The sequence below is a fragment of the Pseudophryne corroboree genome, chromosome 1, assembly GCF_028390025.1.
Source record: "Pseudophryne corroboree isolate aPseCor3 chromosome 1, aPseCor3.hap2, whole genome shotgun sequence".
NCBI classification, from domain to species: domain Eukaryota; kingdom Metazoa; phylum Chordata; class Amphibia; order Anura; family Myobatrachidae; genus Pseudophryne; species Pseudophryne corroboree.
In genome coordinates, this window is record NC_086444.1 from 780,379,653 (window position 1) to 780,399,564 (window position 19,912).

The window sequence follows — 19,912 nt, forward strand, 5'->3', positions numbered from 1 at the left end:
GATCTATGGCATGGCAACCTTTAGACCCTAGTGCAGTGGTTCTTAAACTGTGTGCCGTGGCACCCTGGGGTGCCTTCTGGACACTTGCAGTGGTGCCTTGGATTGGTGGTCCAGGACCAATTAAAATTATTTATTGTCAATATAATAGGCAAAACTAGTGCATGTGACTGCCAATCATAAAATATGTGGATAAAAAAAGAAACTTGTCCCACAACACTTAACTGTGCCTAAGGATGACATTAGAGATGAGCTAGTTCAGTTCTCAGAGAACCGAACCCCCCCAAACTTCACGATCCGAGCCCTTATCTGAGTCAGGGTCGGGACTTCCCTCCAGACTCGGATCCCATAACAAGACAAAACGTCATCATCCTACTGTTGGGTTCTCGTGGGTTTTGGATTCCATATAAAGAGCCGTGTGTCACCGCCATTTTCACTCCGGACTTGGAAAGTGAGGGAGACAGACCTCTGTCTCTCTCTGTGGATGGTGACGTTGGGGCGAGGTCAGTGTTCGCTCTCTAGGGGTGCTGTCTTGTCACTGTGGTGTCCCTATGATGTTAGGGGTGCTGACCTGGCTGTCACTAATGTATCATGTGTTGTTAGGGCAGGGCCGAAACTAGGATTTTTGTCACCCGGGGCAAGGTAGTCATTTGACACCCCCCCCCCCCCCCCCGCAAAAATAAATAAATATATTTTACAATAAATAAATAAAAATAATAAAATAAAATAAAAAAAATTAAAAATAAATGAATAAAAATATTATATTTATATATATATATATATCTCTTTCAGAACTTTTTTACCTGAAAAACTGCCTTTTCTAACATAAATTTCATATCCAGGAAAAAGTGTCCCCATTTTACACAGTACGACAGGCAAGTGTCCCCATTCCCCATTTTACACATTGCGGCAGACAGGTGTCCCCATTTTACACATTGCGGCAGGAAAAAGTGTCCCCATTTTACACATTGCGGCAGGAAAAAGTGTCCCCATTTTACACATTGCGGCAGGCACAGGTCCCCATTTTACACAGTACGCTGGCAAGTGTCCCCATTTTACACATAGCGGCAGGCACAGGTCCCCATTTTACACAGTACGCTGGCAAGTGTCCCCATTTTACACATTGCGGCAGGCACAGGTCCCCATTTTACACATTGCGGCAGGCACAGGTCCCCATTTTACACAGTACGCTGGCAAGTGTCCCCATTTTACACATAGCGGCAGGCACAGGTCCCCATTTTACACAGTACGCTGGCAAGTGTCCCCATTTTACACATTGCGGCAGGCACAGGTCCCCATTTTACACAGTACGCTGGCAAGTGTCCCCATTTTACACATAGCGGCAGGCACAGGTCCCCATTTTACACAGTACGCTGGCAAGTGTCCCCATTTTACACATTGCGGCAGGCACAGGTCCCCATTTTACACAGTACGCTGGCAAGTGTCCCCATTTTACACATAGCGGCAGGCACAGGTCCCCATTTTACACAGTACGCTGGCAAGTGTCCCCATTTTACACATAGCGGCAGGCACAGGTCCCCATTTTACACATAGCGGCAGGCACAGGTCCCCATTTTACACATAGCGGCAGGCACAGGTCCCCATTTTACACATTGCGGCAGGTGGTGGAGGGAGAGAGAGAGAGAGGAAGGGAGAGGGGCTGACTTACATTTGAAGCGGTTCTCGCCGCTCTTCAGCCGCCTCTCCCTCCTCGTCTGCGCGGCTCCGGGCTCCCCCTTCTCCCTCCTCCGGCGGGGTTTCGTGGAATGACGCGTTTGCGCCGTGACGTCACGACGCAATCGCGTCATTCCGCGAAACTCCGCCCCCCGAGCTGGGCACTCGGGAGAAGGGGGTTTAAAAGTAAGTGCCGCGGCGGGTGTTAGGGGGTCTCGGCGCCCCCTCCAATCTGGCGCCCAGGTCGCCTGCCCCCCTAGCCCCCCCTAGTTTCGGCCCTGGTTAGGGGTGCTGCAGCTGTACATGGGTGTTGCTGTACTGGCTGTCACTGTGCTGTACAGGGGCACTGTCCTCCTGTATGCTGTGAAAATACAGGGGTGTTATCCCTGTCTTATATGCTGTAAAATATCAGGGGTGCAGTGAAAATAAATGTACACTGGCCCTGTCTTGTATGCTGTAAAATATCAGGGGTGCAGTGAAAATAAATGTACATTGGCCCTGTCTTGTATGCTGTAAAAATTAAGGGGTGTAGTGAGATAAATATACAATGGCCCTGTCTTGTATGCTGTAAAAATTCAGGGGTGTAGTGAAAATACATGTATACTGGCCCTGTCTTGTATGCTGTAAAAATGTCAGGGGTGCAGTGAAAATAAACGTACACTGGCCCTGCCTTGTATGCTGTAAAAATGCAGGGTTGCAGTGAAAATAAATGTACACTGGCCCTACCTTGTAGGCTGTAAAAATTCAGGGGTGCAGTGAAAATAAATGTACACTGGACCTGTCTTGTATGCTGTAAAAATTCAGTGGTGCTGTTGTTAAAATAAAAGCACACTGGCCCTGTCCTGTATGCTGTAAAAATACAGGGGTACTGTTGTTAAAATAAACGTACACTGGCCCTGTCTTGTATGCTGTAAAAATACAGGGGTACTGTTGTTAAAATAAATGTACACTGGCCCTGTCCTGTATGCTGTAAAAATACAGCTGTGCAGTGAATATAAAGAAGCACTGCTCTGTGTGCTGTGATAATAAAAGGGTTCTGTCCTATGAAATGGAGAACAAAAATTTGGAGGAAAAAAGTGAAAGATCAAGAACCACTTCCAGTTCCTGGTACTAGTGCTGAAGCTGCTGCTGCCACCAGTCATGACATTGATTATGCAATTCCATCAACACCATCTGCTAAGGCCAAAGCCCATTGTCATAGAGGGCATGTAAAATCCAAGAAGCAAAAATTAAGAACCCCCCCAAAAAAAAGAAATTATGTGATAAGAAATTTAAAATTGACAATATACCACTCACGACATGAAGTGGCAAGGAAAGGCTAGGGCGTTGGCCTATGTTCATGACTGGTGGTTCAGCTTCTCAAGATGGAATCCCCCCTCCCTCTCAAAAAATAAAAAAAAATAAAGCTTGATAAAGCACAGGAAAAAACCACTGTACATTCAGAGATATCACAAATTCCCAAGGAGAGTCCAAGTGTGTCCGTGGTTGCGATGTCTAGGTCTGACCTTCACAACACTGTACAGGAAGTGGAGGCTCCTACCACCATTTGCATGCCCCCTACAAGTGCTGGGAGGAGCACCGCTAATCCAGTTGCTGATATTGAGATTGAGGATGTCACTGTAGAAGTACACCAGGATGAGGAGGATATTGGTGTTGCAGGCGCTGAGGAGGAAGTTGACAATGAGGATTCTGATGGTGATGTGGTTTGTTTGAATAAGGCACCAGTGGAGACATTTGTTGCCCATGGGATGAAAATGCCCATTGTTATGCCTGGGCAAAATACCAAAAAAAAACACCTCTTTTGTGTTGAATTATTTCTCCACAAATCTGGACAACAGGTGTCAAGCCATCTGTTGCCTTTGTCAATCTGTAATAAGTAGGGGTAAGGATGTTAACCACCTAGGAAAATCCTCCCTTATATGTCACCTGCAGCGCATTCATCATAAGTCATTGTCAAGTTCAGAAACTTTGGGTAATAGCGTAAGCAGTCCAGTTACACCTAACTGATGTGGTTTGTTTGAATATTATTTCTCTGTGAGGATGAGGATGTAAAGACTGAAGAGGGGGGATCTGAGGATGGGGGCAACATTTTGCTTCTGTAGAGCCAGTTTGTGCAAGGAGAGATTAATTGCTTCTTTTTGGTGGGGGCACAAACAAACCAATCACTTCAGTCACAGTCATGTGGCAGACCCTGTCGCTGAAATGATTGGTTTGTTAAAGTGTGCATGTCCTGTTTATACAACATAAAGGAGGGTGGGAGGGCCCAAGGATAATTTCATCTTGCACCTCTTTCTTTGCCACATCATTCCAGGGGTGCTGCCCTATATGGGGTGCTTTCTCTCTGCCCTGTCAGTCCAGGGGTGCTGCCTCACTGCCGTTTAAGTCCAGGGGTGCTGTTGCCTTTCTGCTGTGCTGTGTAATTCTCCAGAGGTGCTGCCTATGCTGTATAAATCCAGGGGTGCTGCCGTATAATTCCAGGGGTGCAGCTGTATTTGATCCTAGGTTTAAATTAAAGCCTAGAGCAGAATATGAAACAAGCTTCAACATCACAAACAGATTTGTGAAAACATATAGCCTCAAAGGTATAAATGGAAATTGCAATTTTGACAAAGTGTTTTCCAATAAGACCACATTTGTGGCCAAAGTCAGTCAGACTCAAAAGAGACAAAATCATAATCCAGCGCAACTGCCAGAGAGGTAAAAGAGAGATTTTCTGCCAGAGCATTAGAGAGAGGGTCTTCATGTTAGGGACTCACTCAAATGAATGGTTCCAATTAGTTAACCTTAATTTTGATTTATTATTTATGTTTCACATTTTGGAATAATTTATTTGCAAGATGTGCATTTGTTGTACAGGGTTCTTTTCCTACGGGCTGCGTAAGGTTATCGCAAGACCTTGCGGTGTTAGAAGAACAGAGTTTCAGTGATCTTGCATTGCATCAGCTTTTCATTGTACTGCAGCACTAGATGGGCCATGAGCTCCTGTGAGGCACAAACAGTTACTGAATAAGGTCCAGGGGGTAAATTTACTAAGGTGGGAGATTTTTAGAACTGGTGATGTTGCCCATAGCAACCAATCAGATTATATCTATTATCTGCTAGAAGCAGCTAGATAAATGGTAAGTAGAATCTGATTGGTTGCCATGGGCAACATCACCAGTTCTAAAAATCTCCCACCTTAGTAAATTTACCCCAAGTATGGAATCTCATGGTGGCTTACAGCCAGAATGATGCCTGGCTTGCCAAGCTGAGGCATGCTGTGGGCACAGAGATTAGCATTGCTTCCTCCCACAGTCCTACTTATAGTATGAAATTATTTTTGACTGTAGAGTGGTAAGCTCCACTAGGGCAGGAGCTCAATAACAAAAAATTCACTGCACAGTCCTGCTTAGTACTTTACCAAACCCACCAGAACTCAACTTGCCCCATCCGGGGGCTGCTGTGGGAGCTCAGGAGGGGCTTCTAAAACATCTAAGAGGCTGCTTTATTTAAAAATAAAATATGAATAAAAAAGATAATATACACAGGTATGCTCACATGCGTGTAACTGAGACACACAGGTATGCTCACATGCATGTAACTGAGACACACAGGTATGCTCACATGCGTGTAACTGAGACACACAGGTATGCTCACTTGTGTGTAACTGGGAGCTGTGAAAAATGAAAATAAGGCATCTTCCACAAAATATGTATATAAAAATGCAATAAAAAAAATGGAAAAAAAGAAACCCATGAGATTTTCACAAAATAAGCAGTAGGGCAAAACCACATGTGCACTGCATGTGGGGCAGATATAACATTTGCAGAGAGAGTTAGATCTGGGTGGGTTATTTTGTTTCTGTGCAGGACAAATACTGGCTGCTTTATTTTTACACTGCAATTTAGATTTCAGTTTAAACACACCCCACCCAAATCTAACTCTCTCTGCACATGTTATATCTGCCCCCCCCCCATCCTGCAGTGCACATGGTATTGCCCAACTGCTTACACATTTGTGAGGTGTGAGGTGTTTAGAATAGACTGGAAATCAAATGAGTGGATATTAATGTTATTGAGGTTATATAATACCGTAGGATCAAAAATTCCCCCAAATTCTGTGATTTTAGCTGGTTTTATGTAAAAAAAAATCCAGATACAAAACCAAAACCTGAAAGGATGGTTTTGGCAAAACCAATCCAGATCCAAAACATGATCGGAGATCCAGATCCAAAACCAAAACACAAAACCCGAAAAGTATCCACCGTACATCTCTATATGACATACAGATGGAGCCGCGCTCATCTGAGGCAGCTCCATCGCAAACGAGCACTCCCGGCATGACTAGGCGATCCTTCCACCTAGTCACGCCGGGAGTGCACAGAGAGATGCTCCCATTCAGAGCGTCTCTGTCCGGGCGCGCGGATGGAGACTCTCTCCATTCAAGTGAATGGGGCACGTCTCTGGCGCTGGCGTGTGTGCTCAGGCGGCCGGGGACGCTCTCGGCGATAGGCGCGTAGTCACAGACGGAGCCATGACTAGCATCTGTATAAACACAATTTACTTATTTTAATATTTCATTCTAAATTTCTCAGTAAGAAACCTTTGGGCTAGGGGTGCCATTAAAAAAATTCTGATACTCTAGGGCGCCGTGATGCAAAACAGTTTGAGAACCTCTGGCCTAGTGGTTGTAGTGTAATGGAAAGGTATTGTACTCTCTAAAACCTTTTCCATCACTTTATTAGATTTTTTTAAATGTATTTCCTTTTTTTTAGACACAGATGAGTAAAGGTGGAAACATCACTTTGTAGAGGTGCATGTCAGAAGCCCGATGTGACATGATGGATCCTATTGAGTGAGTGTGTTCGAAACTACTCAGTATGATGGTACAGCCAGAGTATACTGCAGTTCAGGAACTCACCAGGGACCACCATAAGGAATTGTGGGGTAAATGTATTATAGTGGCACTGATCGTGAAGCTATAACACTTCCTGCTTTGCCTCATTACCGAGGCAAAGCAGGAAGGGACATCAACAAGATGTACAGTACTAATATCGTGTCTGCCAAAGCGGGGGAGCTCAGTTCTGAAGAGCTATGTCTCCCTATCCTGGCAAGCTCTAGTATGCCTGTGCGGGATCTTGCTACTCACATGAGATCCCCTGCGCACTCCGGAGCCTGCACCTGCCACAGCCAGGGACAGCTCTGTCTCTGCTGTGGTGAATGGGTATCGCCACCTGCAGCTGTCGAAATCGACAGCTGCAGATGTCGGAACGGTGAGCGATGCTGACCTTTCATACATTGCCAGCACATATCAGCCTGCTATCTTTTAGATAGCAGCTCCGATATGGACATGGGACTTTGATGTGGAATAAGATGACTTTTTTTGTGAAACGTTTATACATTTTGTTCATCTCAAATTTTAGCCCTTATATACGGGATCCGATCTGAAGATCGACACTGTCTAGGTCGACAATGTTTAGATCGACCACTATAGGTCGACAGTCACTAGGTCGACATGGTTTCTAGGTCGACATGTGCTAGGTCGACAGGTCAAAAGGTCGACATGAGTTTTTCACATTTTTTTTTCTTTTTTTGAACTTTTTCATACTTGACGATCCACGTGGACTACGATTTGAATGGTAATCTGTGCCGAGCGAAGCGAGGCACCATGCCCGAAGCATGGTGACTAATTGGGGTTCCCAGTCACTCTACGAAGAAAACAACACCAAAAAAAATAAAAAATCATGTCGACCTTTTGACCTGTCGGCCTAGCACATGTCGACCTAAAAACCCTGTCGACCTTCCATCCCTGTCGACCTAGTGACTGTCGACCTATAGTGGTCGACCTAAACATTGTCGACCTAGATACTGTCGATTTGATGAACCACACCCCTTATATACTGTGTATTTTTGTATTGCTGTGATTTGTTCCGGGTTACCAATACTTTAGTTTGTCTAATGTTTTTGTAATTTATTTTTCCCACATAATATTTTATGTAATTAGTATTATTTACTTTGTGTTTTTGTACCTTATGTTGACCTTTTGCTTGTGCCATATTTATTCCTAAAATTGTTTTCTGAGAGTGAGAATTCGTATTTGGGTTATTAAGAAGTAGTTTTTTGTATAGTTCAAGTACAGTAGCTCTTTGCACACACTGTGTTGAGATGTACTGAGCCTAAGAGAGTGTTAATGTGGAGAGATACTGTATAAATTACCAACCAATCAGCTCCTAGCTGTAATTTATCAAACACAGACTGTAACATGGCAGTTAGGAAGCTGGTACTCTATGCATAAAATCTTTATTCAAACTAGAGATGAGCGGGTTCGGTTTTACTCAGATTTACTCGGTTCTCAATACGGCATCTTATTGGCTCACAGATGTCTCGTGTTTTGGATAGCCAATAAGATGCCGTTTTGAGAACCGATGAAATCAGGAGTAAAACTGGAGTAAAACTGAGTAAAACCCAAACCCGCTCATCTCTAATTCTAATGCTAAAATACTGTAATGCAAAGTACAGATTCATATCTTAGCCAAACCATGCTTTTTTAATTATGCCCTTTGTAGTATACAGTATGTAGAAGATCTACATAGCCATTATTATATGAATTAATCTTATATTTATATTTAATCTGATCTACTATCACAGCCTGACCATTAATATACTGTATGGGACAACATTTACTGACATATACAACAACATTTACTGACATAAACAACAAAAAAATGTTGTATGGGACAACATTTACTGACATATACAACATACTGTATCTTGGATACATTATATTACTAGTGCACAAAGGAAAACTTCATCATGTTATTGTTACTCAGAAACCATCGGAACTAAAAATTCATATGATTCTAAAGCATTTTGTAAAATTGTCAGCAATATATAGATAATATATATAGATAATGACAAAGGCTTGCTAAGCATAAAGTGTCCGATATATCGGCCAGTGTGTATGCACCAATACAAACCATGTTACAATGCAAAGAGCGCTGCGGCACGCGGGTAGGACAGTCCCAAAAAAACGAGACCCCCGCGAAAATCAGGACAGTTGGGAGGTATGCTTAATCACCTCCAAAATATAAGTTTACGCTGAACACAGTCACCATCAGCTTCTAATTCCCACTGATCTATCAGCATTTATCCTGATGATGTTTCCCTCACAGTCACTTCTCTAGAAAACATTTTTTTTTTTATTTACTAATACTACCTTCTAAATGTCCACAATTAATTTTTAATGAAATCAATGCATTTCTTACTTTTCCAGTAGTGTCCATATCGATTCAGTCAGTCAGCAGTATTGCTGCAATTTGTACATACAACTAAAAAATCTTATCAAACAGTTTGGCCACTCCCAGCATCTGTAAATGATTGACATACAGTACTTGGACTGATTTGTGCAAGTCCTAGAAGAAGAAGAAGAAGAAGAAGAAGAAGAAGAAGATGAAGAAGAAGAATGTTATTTAAAGCATATAGTGCTTTTCTCCAGCAGCACTCAAAAGGCAATATTTATTAACATTATTTTTACACACCCTTTTCATATTATATTAGTTTCACTCAAATGTTTTAAAGGACTTTAGGAGCAGTTATCATGAAAAACTGCTCCAAACCCTTTAATTCACTTTTTTTTTATTTAAATGTAAAAAAAAAATACCAGTGTGCCTGTGATAATAAGTCCAGCTTCTGCTGGTGTAATCACAGGGCAGCACTGTGAAATGCTCAGGGGTTAAAGTGAGCCGGAACGGGGCGGAACTGCGTTCCGTCAGTTCCACTTGGAGACGCCTCCTCAGGCTCACTTAACCCGATGTGTGTCAGCGCCGCAGGGAGATGTCGGGCGCCCGCTGAGATTTTGTTATCAGTGGCACCTGGCTCTCCCTGCACAGTCAGCGGCAGGAGATCAGTACTGAGCTCCTGCTTCCGGCTCCCGACTCAGTGCGCGCCATGAGAGAGACGTCATGACGTCTCTCTCATAGTGCTGGGGAGTGGAGTGAAGCGGACGCCAGGAGGATCACAGCGGGAGCGGGGATTGGTAAGTATGGAGCTGTTTTTTTTAAACGTGTGACTACTACTGGGGCATAACTACAGGGGGGCTAACTACAAGGGGGCAAGCTACTGGGGGCATTACTACTTGGGGCAAACTACTGGGGGCAAACTACATGGGGCAAACCTACAGGGGCGCATTACTACTGAGGGCATAACTACAGGGGCACATTACTAGTGGGGGCATAACTACAGGGGCGCATTACTACTGGGGGTATAAGTACAGGGGCATTTCTACTGGGAGCATTACTACTGGGGCATAACTACAGGGGCTAAACTACTGGGGGCATTACTACTTGGGGCAAGCTACTGGGGGCATTACTACTGGGGGCATTACTACTTGGGGGCAAACCACATGGGGCAAACCTACATTGGCGCATTACTACTGAGGGCATAACTACAGGGGCACATTACTACTGGGGGCATAACTACGGAGGCGCATTGCTACTGGGGGTATAACTACAGGGGCATTACTACTGGGGGCATAACAACAGGGGCTAAACTACTGGGGGCATTACTACTTGGTGCAAACTACAGGGGACAAACTACATGGGGCTAAACTACAGGGGCGCATTACTACTGGGGGCATAACTACAGGGGCGCATTACTCCTGGGGGCATAAATACAGGGGCATTACTAGGGGCAAACTACATGGGGCTAATCTACAGGGGCGCATTGCTACTGGGGGCATAACTATAGAGGCGCCTTACTACTGGGGGCATTACTACTGGGTGCAATACTACTTGGGGCAAACTACATGGGGATAAACTACATGGGCTAAACGACTGGGGGCATTACTACAGGTGACATTACTACTGGGGGCAATACTACACAGGGGCATTACCATTAAGGGCATTACTAATGGGGGCTCTACTAATGAGGGCATTGTAAAGGGGACACTTCATAAGGGGCATCACTCCTGGGAACATAAGGGGCACTACTACAGGGGGCATTGCATAAGGGGTACCACTACTATGGGCTCTATAAAAGGGGCACTACCACTGTGGGCACTACCAGTACAGTGGACATTGCATAAGGAGCACTACTACTGTGGACATTATTACTATTGTGTGGCCACACCCCTTTCTTTTTTAGCCCACACCCCCTTTTTGGTGTGCGCGCCTACGGCGCATGCAATACTTTTATTGCATGGGTGCCGGGATGGGGGGGGTGAGTTCCACCACCTCTCTAGGACCACTTTAAGCACTGGATATGCTCATAGGTGTGCGCAGCTAATTTTAGGAGGGGCGTGTCTAGCACCACCATTTGGTGTGTCTATCACCGCCCGGGGACATGTCTAGCACTATTTGACATTCTCTCAGTAAAATTACATGGTTTAATCTAATTTCTTCCTAGTTCCTAATAATAAAGTAGATATAATACACCCCAGATAAATAAAATAAAACATAACGGTGCGACCACTAGCCGGTACTGACTGTCCACTACGGCATAACCCTGAGTCCTAGCTGCCACTGCACCCTATCACTGCTTACACTTCCAAAACATATCCCTGATCCACTGGCGTAACTAGAGAGTGGTGGGCCTATGTGCATATGCTTTCCCCCCCCCCCCCCCCCCCCCCACACACACACACACACACACACACACACTTCACCCCTTGCACCCCTCAGCACCTACACCCTGGTTTTGAGCGGGCCATTTTAAAAAGTACAGGAGATTTTAGGTGCTGAACATTTTAGTTTTTATATAACACAAATAAAGGTTAAAATTTACACATGTGCCATCAAAGCCACATTTGCCTCTTTCTATGCCATAAGACTCCCCGGGTTACATTAACTAAAGCTTCTAAAAATGAAAAGAGGTGATGTTGCCCATAGCAACCATTTAGATTCTGTCTATGGGCAACATCATCTCTTTTAATTTTTAGAAGCTTCAGTTAAATTACCCCCTCCTCTGCAGGACACCAGCATTTGTCACACGTCCCCATGCTCACCAGCTACTGACAGCAGTGCCCCTTATTCACATTATGCCACACAGTATGAGACAAAATTTACATTACGCCACATAGTATGAGCCAAATTCACGTTACGCCACACAGTATGAGGCTGTTATTACCCTTGGCTGGTCTGGCCAAATCCAGTAAGTTAAAAAAAAAATGAAAGAATAATATCTATAGGTGCATTCAGGAAATTCCTGAGAGCTTGGCTCAATGGCTAATATATTTATGTAACCCTTCTTTTTTTATTTTATTTTTCCTGAGTGCACCCACAAATCTTTTTTTTTTTTTTGTAACTTCACTACATATGTTATTTTATTCCCCTTGGCGGGCCTGGCCCTCTCTCTTTCCCCTGCAGGAGCAGGCTGCGGCACTGGGCGGTTCAGACACAGACTTACCATCTCATTGACGCACACTCTGAGTCCTCAGCACTCTCTGAGCCGCTGACAGTCTGTCCTGACCAGGCGATGGGTGGCTTGCGCAGTGTGTGGGGGGGGGGGGGCTGGGGTGGCACAGGATGGTCACTGATCACCATCCTGGCTTGTATTCTGAACCCGCTCATCTCTACTATTAAGTAGCCACAAGCATGCAATTAGCGTCATATTATAGTGTATATGACAATTGTTCACACACTACCCCCAAACACCAGAACATATTTTGCTTTCTGATTATAATTACCTAACTGGAAGAGTTGTGCTGGCATTGGATAAAATGATTATCTACATTTACTAAACAACCCTGACAAAGTGTTTATGACATTCACACTGAGAGCGAAATGGTGGCACATGCATGCACCCCATGAATCCCCATGCTGATGGCTGCCACTGGCATTAATGACCAACAACATGATGCTCATTTAACCCAGTTGGACCTGCTTAGTCAGCCTGCTCAACCACCTTCAAAACTATTTTACCTAAAACATAATGATTTCCCCAAAATGTGCTGTTTTACCACTACATCCAGTACAAGTCCATGTCCACAATGACATGCAATGTTCAATGCAGCTGTTGTTAAGAAAGACTTTCATTTATAAAAAGAGTGTGGAGCAGATGCATCTATGCTCTCAGCCGGGTTCAGTATGATTTACCGACAGACACAATACTGACAGTTATAATCCCGACATGCAGCCTTGAGGAAGGGAGAGATCCCGAAACGCGTCGGACCTATATGACAGGATAACAACCGTGGGAAGGAGACTCACCAGACGGACAGAGTTGTGTGGACTTTGGAGATGGGTTCCGGAGCCGGTATCTCCCTATCTTGACATCTTAAAGGCACACACCTCATGAAAATCTGGTAATTCTCCACATTTACTTCTACGCACTAGGATGTCTGTTCTATATATTGACACCAGCTATTAACATCAGAAAGGCACTGTTAAAGGCTTTGATTTTACCTTAACTCTGGTAAACCTCCATCTATTACCATATATTTTTGAATTGCCTGTTCATTTGGCTACATTCACAAATTTTTATTGTCTGAATAAAAAATTGTTTTATTTGTAACATACTACACTATATTTGGAATTATCTCTTTTACGCCCACATGTGGATTCCATTTATCCGAAGTACCTGTTAGAACCTACGACAGAGGCTACATAAGGGAAGTATCAATTGTATATTGTTACCTGATAAGCGCACCACATCTGGTCTAACTTTCTGCATACAAAATACAGGCACGGTCCAAATACCGACATTCATTATGCCAACATGTTCAAATGCAGACATTTCAAAATACTGCAATAAGTTTTTCTGGTTTTCTTTTCCATTGTCGACATAGGCACAAGCATGCGTTTGTCATGCTTCGGGCACGATGCCTCGCTGCGCTTGTCACACTATTATATTCCCCCTCCATGTCCACTGCGATGTTATGAAAGTATGAAAAAGTCTGTTTTGGGGCAAAAATTCCTTAAGAATGCATGTCGGCATTTTGACTTGTCGGCATTTCAAATGTCGGTATTCTGACTATTCCGGCATTTTGAACATGTTGGCATAATGAATGTCAGTATTTTGACCGTGTCAGTATTTTGGGATCAGTATGATTTACATACAATCAAAATAACGATGACAATTGACCGATGGTCAAAATACAGACAAGGTCACAATACCAACATTGTCAAAATACCGACATTTAAAATGTCGACATGGTCAAAATACCGTAATTTAAAATGTCGACAGGTCAAAAAGTGGACACAAGTTTTTAAAATTGTATTTGGTGTGTATGTCGACATAGCTCAACATGGACACCGCATAAGTGTACCGCATCCCCTCACTTGGCTCGCTGCACTGGCCATGCTTTGGGCACACTATTATATTCCCCCTCCACGTCTACTGGGATGGTAAAGTATGAACAAGTCGGTTTCAATGAAAAAATCATGAAAAATGCATGTCGTTTTTTTGACCTGTTGACATTGTAACTGTATTTTGACTGTGTCAACATTTTTAATGTCGATATTTTGATCTTGTCTGTATTTTGATCAATGGTCAATGGTTGTTGGTATTTTGACCGTTGGGTTTTTGATTGTAGGTAAATTGACTGCATCCCATCTGGCTGTCAGTGTATATGTGACTGTGTATACTGTATCTGGCCGTCTGTGTATATGTGACTGTGTATACTGTATGTGACTGCCAGAGTATATGTGACTGTGCACTGTATATGTGTCTATATATGTGCATATGTGGCTGTCTGTGTACATGAGATTGTGTGTGTGTATATGTGGCAATGTGTGTGGGGCTTTATGCATATGTGGATGTGTGAATGGGGGGGTAGGGGGGCACACCATCATCTATTTCGCCTCCGGGCATCTGGATTGAATTTATACCACTGTGCCCACATGAACCCTAACCTCTACCCTCAGTGCCTAATCCTAACCCCCCCCCCCCACAGAGTCGCCTAATCCTAACTCCTAGTCCCTGCTGTCTAAACCTAAATTACCCTCCCCACAGCCTGACCTTAACCCTCCCCAGGGGTGCCTAGCCTGGTGTCTAAACCTAACCCCCCTCTCCTCGTCCTAAACCTAACCTGTCCTTGCTTTCGACGTATGTGTAGGTGAGATCCCGACCACTTTTCTAGGAGATCCAGTTAGAAGGGCCGAGCATGAAATCTTCCATACTGTATAGCCTTGTAAAGGAGGCAACCATCTTCCCCAGAAGGCGAAAGCACTGATGAAATGATACCCGGGTAGGCTTGAAGACATCCCGGACCATTGATTGTATCACCAACGCTTTTCTCCGCTGGTAGAAACACCCTTTGCACTTCCATGTTGAGAATCATCCCCAGGAAAGACTATTTTATTTATTTATTAGCAGTTTCTTATATAGCACAGCATATTCCGTTGCGCTTTACAATTAGAACAACAGTTATAGAACAAAACAGAGCAAAGACAGACATAGCGGTAGGAAGGCCCTGCTTGCAAGCTTACAATCTATAGGGAAATAGGTATTGATACACAAGGATAGATGCTACCTGTTACATAATGTTTCCCCAGATTGTTAGGTTCTTAGTGGGTTGTATGATATGATCACCCAGCAATGTTGGAAGACAAAATGTGAGGTTATGGGGACTGTGCAGAGGGAATGTAACTGGATAGGGAAGCATTGAAGGTTATGTGTGTGGGTCAGGAATTTGGTAGGCTTGTCTGAAGAGATGAGTTTTCAGGGAACGTTTAAAGGTTTGGAGACTAGTGGAGAGTCTTATTGTGCGTGGGAGGGCATTCCACAGAGTGGGTGAAGCCCGGGTAAAGTCCTGTAATTTTGAGTGGGAACAGGTAATACATCTGGATGAGAGACGCAGATCTTGTGCAGAGCGGAGGGGTCTGGTAGGGAGATATTTTGAGATGAGTGAGGAGATGTATGATGGTGCAGTTTGGGTAATAGCCTTGTATGTAAGTAAAAGTATTTTATATTTGACACGGTAGAATACCGGTAACCAATGGAGGGACTGACAATCTCTTTGTCTGCTCCAAATGTAACTTTGGAAGGTTCAGGAGCCAACCATGTTCCCTGAGTCGTGAGAGCAATGGACTGCAACAACTTCTCCCTGGACGATGCCTTTATCAGCAGATCGTCCAGATAAGGAATTATGGGGGTCATTCCGAGTTGTTCGCTCGCAAGTGAATTTTAGCAGATTTGCTCATGCTAAGCCGCCGCCTACTGGGAGTGAATCTTAGCATCTTAAAATTGCGAACGATGTATTCGCAATATTGCGAATACACACCTCGTAGCAGTTTCTGAGTAGCTTCAGACTTACTCGGCATCTGCGATCATTTCACTGCTTGTCGTTCCTGGTTTGACGTCACAAACACACCCAGCGTTCGCCCAGACACTCCCCCGATTCTCCAGCCACTCCTGCGTTTTTTCCGGAAACGGTAGCGTTTTTTCCCACACGCCCATAAAACGGCCTGTTTCCGCCCAGTAACACCCATTTCCTGTCAATCACATTACGATCGCCAGAACAATGAAAATGCCGTGAGTAAAATTCCTAAGTGCATAGCAAATTTACTTGGCGCAGTCGCAGTGCGGACATTGCGCATGCGCATTAAGCGGAAAATCGCTGCGATGCGAAGATTTTTACCGAGCGAACAACTCGGAATGACCCCCTATGTTCACTTCCTTTCTGCAGAGGAGAACCATCATCTCTGCCATCACCTTGGTGAACACCCTCGGTGCTGTGGAGAGACCGAATGGCAGTGCCTGGAACTGATACTGACTGTCTAACAGTGCAAATCTGAGATAAGCCTGATGCAGCGGCCAAATCGGAATGTGGAGGTATGCATCCTTGATATCTAGGGATACCAGAAACTCTCCCTCCTCCAGACCTGAGATCATCGCTCTCATTTTGAATTTGAACTCCCTCAGATAAGGATTAAACGATTTCAAGTTCAAAATCGGTCTGACCGAACCATCCGGTTTCGGTACCACGAAAAGGTTTTAATAGTAACCCATGTGTTGCATATGAGGTGGAACTGGAACAATGACCTCTGACTTTTCCAATTTTTGGATGGCTTCCTGTAGGATAGCCCTTTCTGTCAGTAAAGCCGGCAAGCCTGCTTTGAAGAATCGGTGAGGCGGGAGTTCTTGAAACTCCAGTCTGTACCCCTGGGACACAATATCCTGTATCCAGGGATCCAGGCCGCACAACACCCAGATGTGGCTAAAACGTCTGAGTCTCGCACCCACCAGCCCGTTATCCATGCTTTGTGGTCTACCATCATGCTGAGGATTTTGGGGATCCAGAAGCAGGCTTCTGGTCCTGGGAACCTGCAGGTGCAGGCTTCTTAGATTTTGCCCGACCACCTCTAAAGAAGGTAGTGGGAGGCTTGGACTGTTTTGTCTTTGCGGTCCGAAAGGACTGCAATGTTGAAGAAGAAAATGTTTTCTTTGTAGAAGGAGCAGCTGAGGGAACTGAGGGAAGAAAGGTCGACTTACCCGCGGTTGCCGTGGAAATCCACGCATCCAACACTTCCCCAAAAAGAGCCTGGACTGTAAAGGGTAGGTTCTCCACACTTCTCCTGGATTCTGCGTCTGCTGACCATTGGCGTAGCCAGAGTCCCCTGTGTAGAAAGCCACAATCTTGATCACACACTCAAGCGCTAAATGAGCAGCCTGGATGATGTGGTATAAAGTGTCACCAAACACTTAAAGATACACAGCAAACAAGAAAAAGTTATCACACCAATACACTGGCGTTTCTTGGTAACTTGTCAAGATAACATGGTGTCTTTAACCTTAAATAATAAGAGACACATATATAGTGTAACACTGTAAAAAACATGTGTATGACACATGTTTTTACAGTGTTACACTATATATGTGTCTCTTATTATTTAAGGTTAAAGACACCATGTTATCTTGACAAGTTCCCAAGAAGAGTCCCCTGAGTGCTGAGACAGACATGGAAGATATCCTTTCATTCAGAGTACCCAGGTCCTTCATGGACTCCACCATGAAACCCGTAGAATCCTGTATGTTACGTAAAAACAGTTCAATGTCACTTCTATCCATCGTATCTAAGTCCTCTAGTAATGTGCCTGACCACTTTACTATGGCTTTAGAAATCCATGCACAGGCAATATTGGGCCTTAACGCCACTCCTGAAGCAGTGTAAATGGATTTAAGCATAGTGTCAATCTTACGATCAGCCGGTTCTTTTAACGTGGTAGATCCAGGGACAGGTAAAACCAACTTTTTAGATAGTCTGGAAATAGATGCGTCAACTATAGGTGGGTTTTCCCATTTTTTCCTATCCTCCTCAGGGAAGGGAAAAGCAACCAGAACCCTTTTTCGGATCTGGAATTTTTTCTTTGGGGTTTCCCAGGACTTTTCAAAAAATGTGTTTAATTCTTTAGATGCAGGGAAAGTTAGCAAGGCTTTCTTATTGTCTGTGAAGTAAGCCTCCTCAACCTGCTCAGGTGGTGCGTCAATAATGTGTAACACATCCCTAATGGCCTCAATCATGAGGGAGGAGCCAGCCCACACTATTAAACTCTTAATGTGCCAGTGGCTCCTAGTGGACCCGTCTATACCCCATGGTACTAATGTGGACCCCAGCATCCTCTAGGATGTAAAATAAATACTAGTTACATTTTATCATCAGTTTCGCTTCCCAGTTTGATGTTTTTCTAAATCTTTCTGTAACAAGTTGTTATCATCCACTGTGTTAACAAATTTACAAAAGTTAGTGTTCACATCAAATAAGGACAACATTTAAGGTCACCTACTGTAAAAGGTCATTAAAAAATGATTTAAAAAAACATAGCCCAGTATTGGTTCCTATGGTCCAACACTAATTATTTTAGTCTAGTGTGAATCTGTTCCATTAAAGATAGACTCTGTCTTTCAACTTTCATTCATTTCCCAACCTAAGTAAAAACTGTAATTTATCCCAAAGACCAGTGGTTCCCAATTTAGTGCCAGGGCACCATAGGGGGACGCAGTTCACTTGCAGGGATGCCATGTGATTGGGTCCAGGATCAGATCTAATTATTTATTTTCAGTGTGATAGGCAAAACCAGTGCTAGCGACTAACAATCATAAAATATGTAGGCAAACAGAAGCATAAGCTGTCCACCACCACACAACTGAACATAAGGATGACAAGGAAAGCACAACATAATGAATGTATTAATTTTTGCGGAATATCTCAATAATAAACTTTTGGCCTCGGGGTGCCGTGAAAAAATTATGATACGCTAAGGTGCCGTAATTCAAGAAAGTTTGGGAACCACTGCCTTAGACCAAGTAGTCACCTCTTTTGAAAGGAATACATAAGATATCCCGGCAGACGGGATGCCAGCTGTCACTATACCAACAGCAGCATCTCATCTGCTGGAATCCCGGCAGCGAGTCCCCTTGTGGGCTGGCTGCACTCTCCAATCATCAGGCCAGGTGACACGCTTTGCTCAACACAGATTCTATTCCAGCTTGGTTGGTGGAGTGATACCACTAACCGAGTGGGAATACCGAGCATTTGTCGGTATTCCAGGCGTCAGTATTTCATCAGCTGTCAAGATTCTGGCGTCGGTCTCCTGAATGCCAGGATTCTGACAGCCAGTAAATTTACTGCATCCCTTTTGTAATACCTGTATCTTCTGGACCTTATCAAAACCATGCAGGCACTGGTATAAATGGGGTAAGGCCATGACATGTGAATTTCAAATACCCTCAGTTGATACCCCTGTAGGGCTGCAACAAGTCAGCTGGAATAGATGAATCATTTGCAAATGGTGAGTGAATGGTTCAAACACTTAGCGGGTAATTCAGAGTTGATCGTAGATGTGCTAAATTTGGCGCATCTACTGTTGAAGTCAAAAATATTACATACACACCACATACAAACTCCAAACAGATGGGTCTCTGTGCGTGCGCATACACGCAACATGCACAGCGATATAGGGTAGAGTACGCATTTACACAGACAAGCCACAAAGATATATTTAACACATATTTCATATAACACATAGACAAAAACATGTTTAGCATCATTATGTATTGAATTATATAATAGAGTTTAACATCAGATATATATGTATTATTGGAACGGAACAAGTTAAACATATCATGCTTAGTGTCAAAATGATCAGGAGAATGTGTGTGTTAATTTGATAGCTATGGGTAGATTGCTGCACATTGCAACGATTAGCTATGATTAAATGTATGAATATGAAGCCACATTCTAAAGTGAACAAAAGAACTTCCTGAAAGACAGCATGGCTAATCCCTATAATAGCATCTTCAAAACTGGACATTGCTTGCATATGAAC

General features: G+C 43.8%; 1 protein-coding gene across 1 annotated transcript in view; it reads right to left on the minus strand.

The window, feature by feature from the left end:
• LOC134910183 (alcohol dehydrogenase 1-like) overlaps positions 1–8,979 on the minus strand; it is a 209,285-nt gene extending 200,306 nt beyond the window's left edge. Inside the window, exon 1 of the mRNA XM_063917926.1 lies at positions 8,915–8,979. Coding sequence (XP_063773996.1) covers positions 8,915–8,932 — 18 coding nt within the window. The 5' untranslated portion in view covers positions 8,933–8,979. The remainder of the gene's footprint in view (positions 1–8,914) is intronic.
• Positions 8,980–19,912: the final 10,933 nt, after the last annotated feature.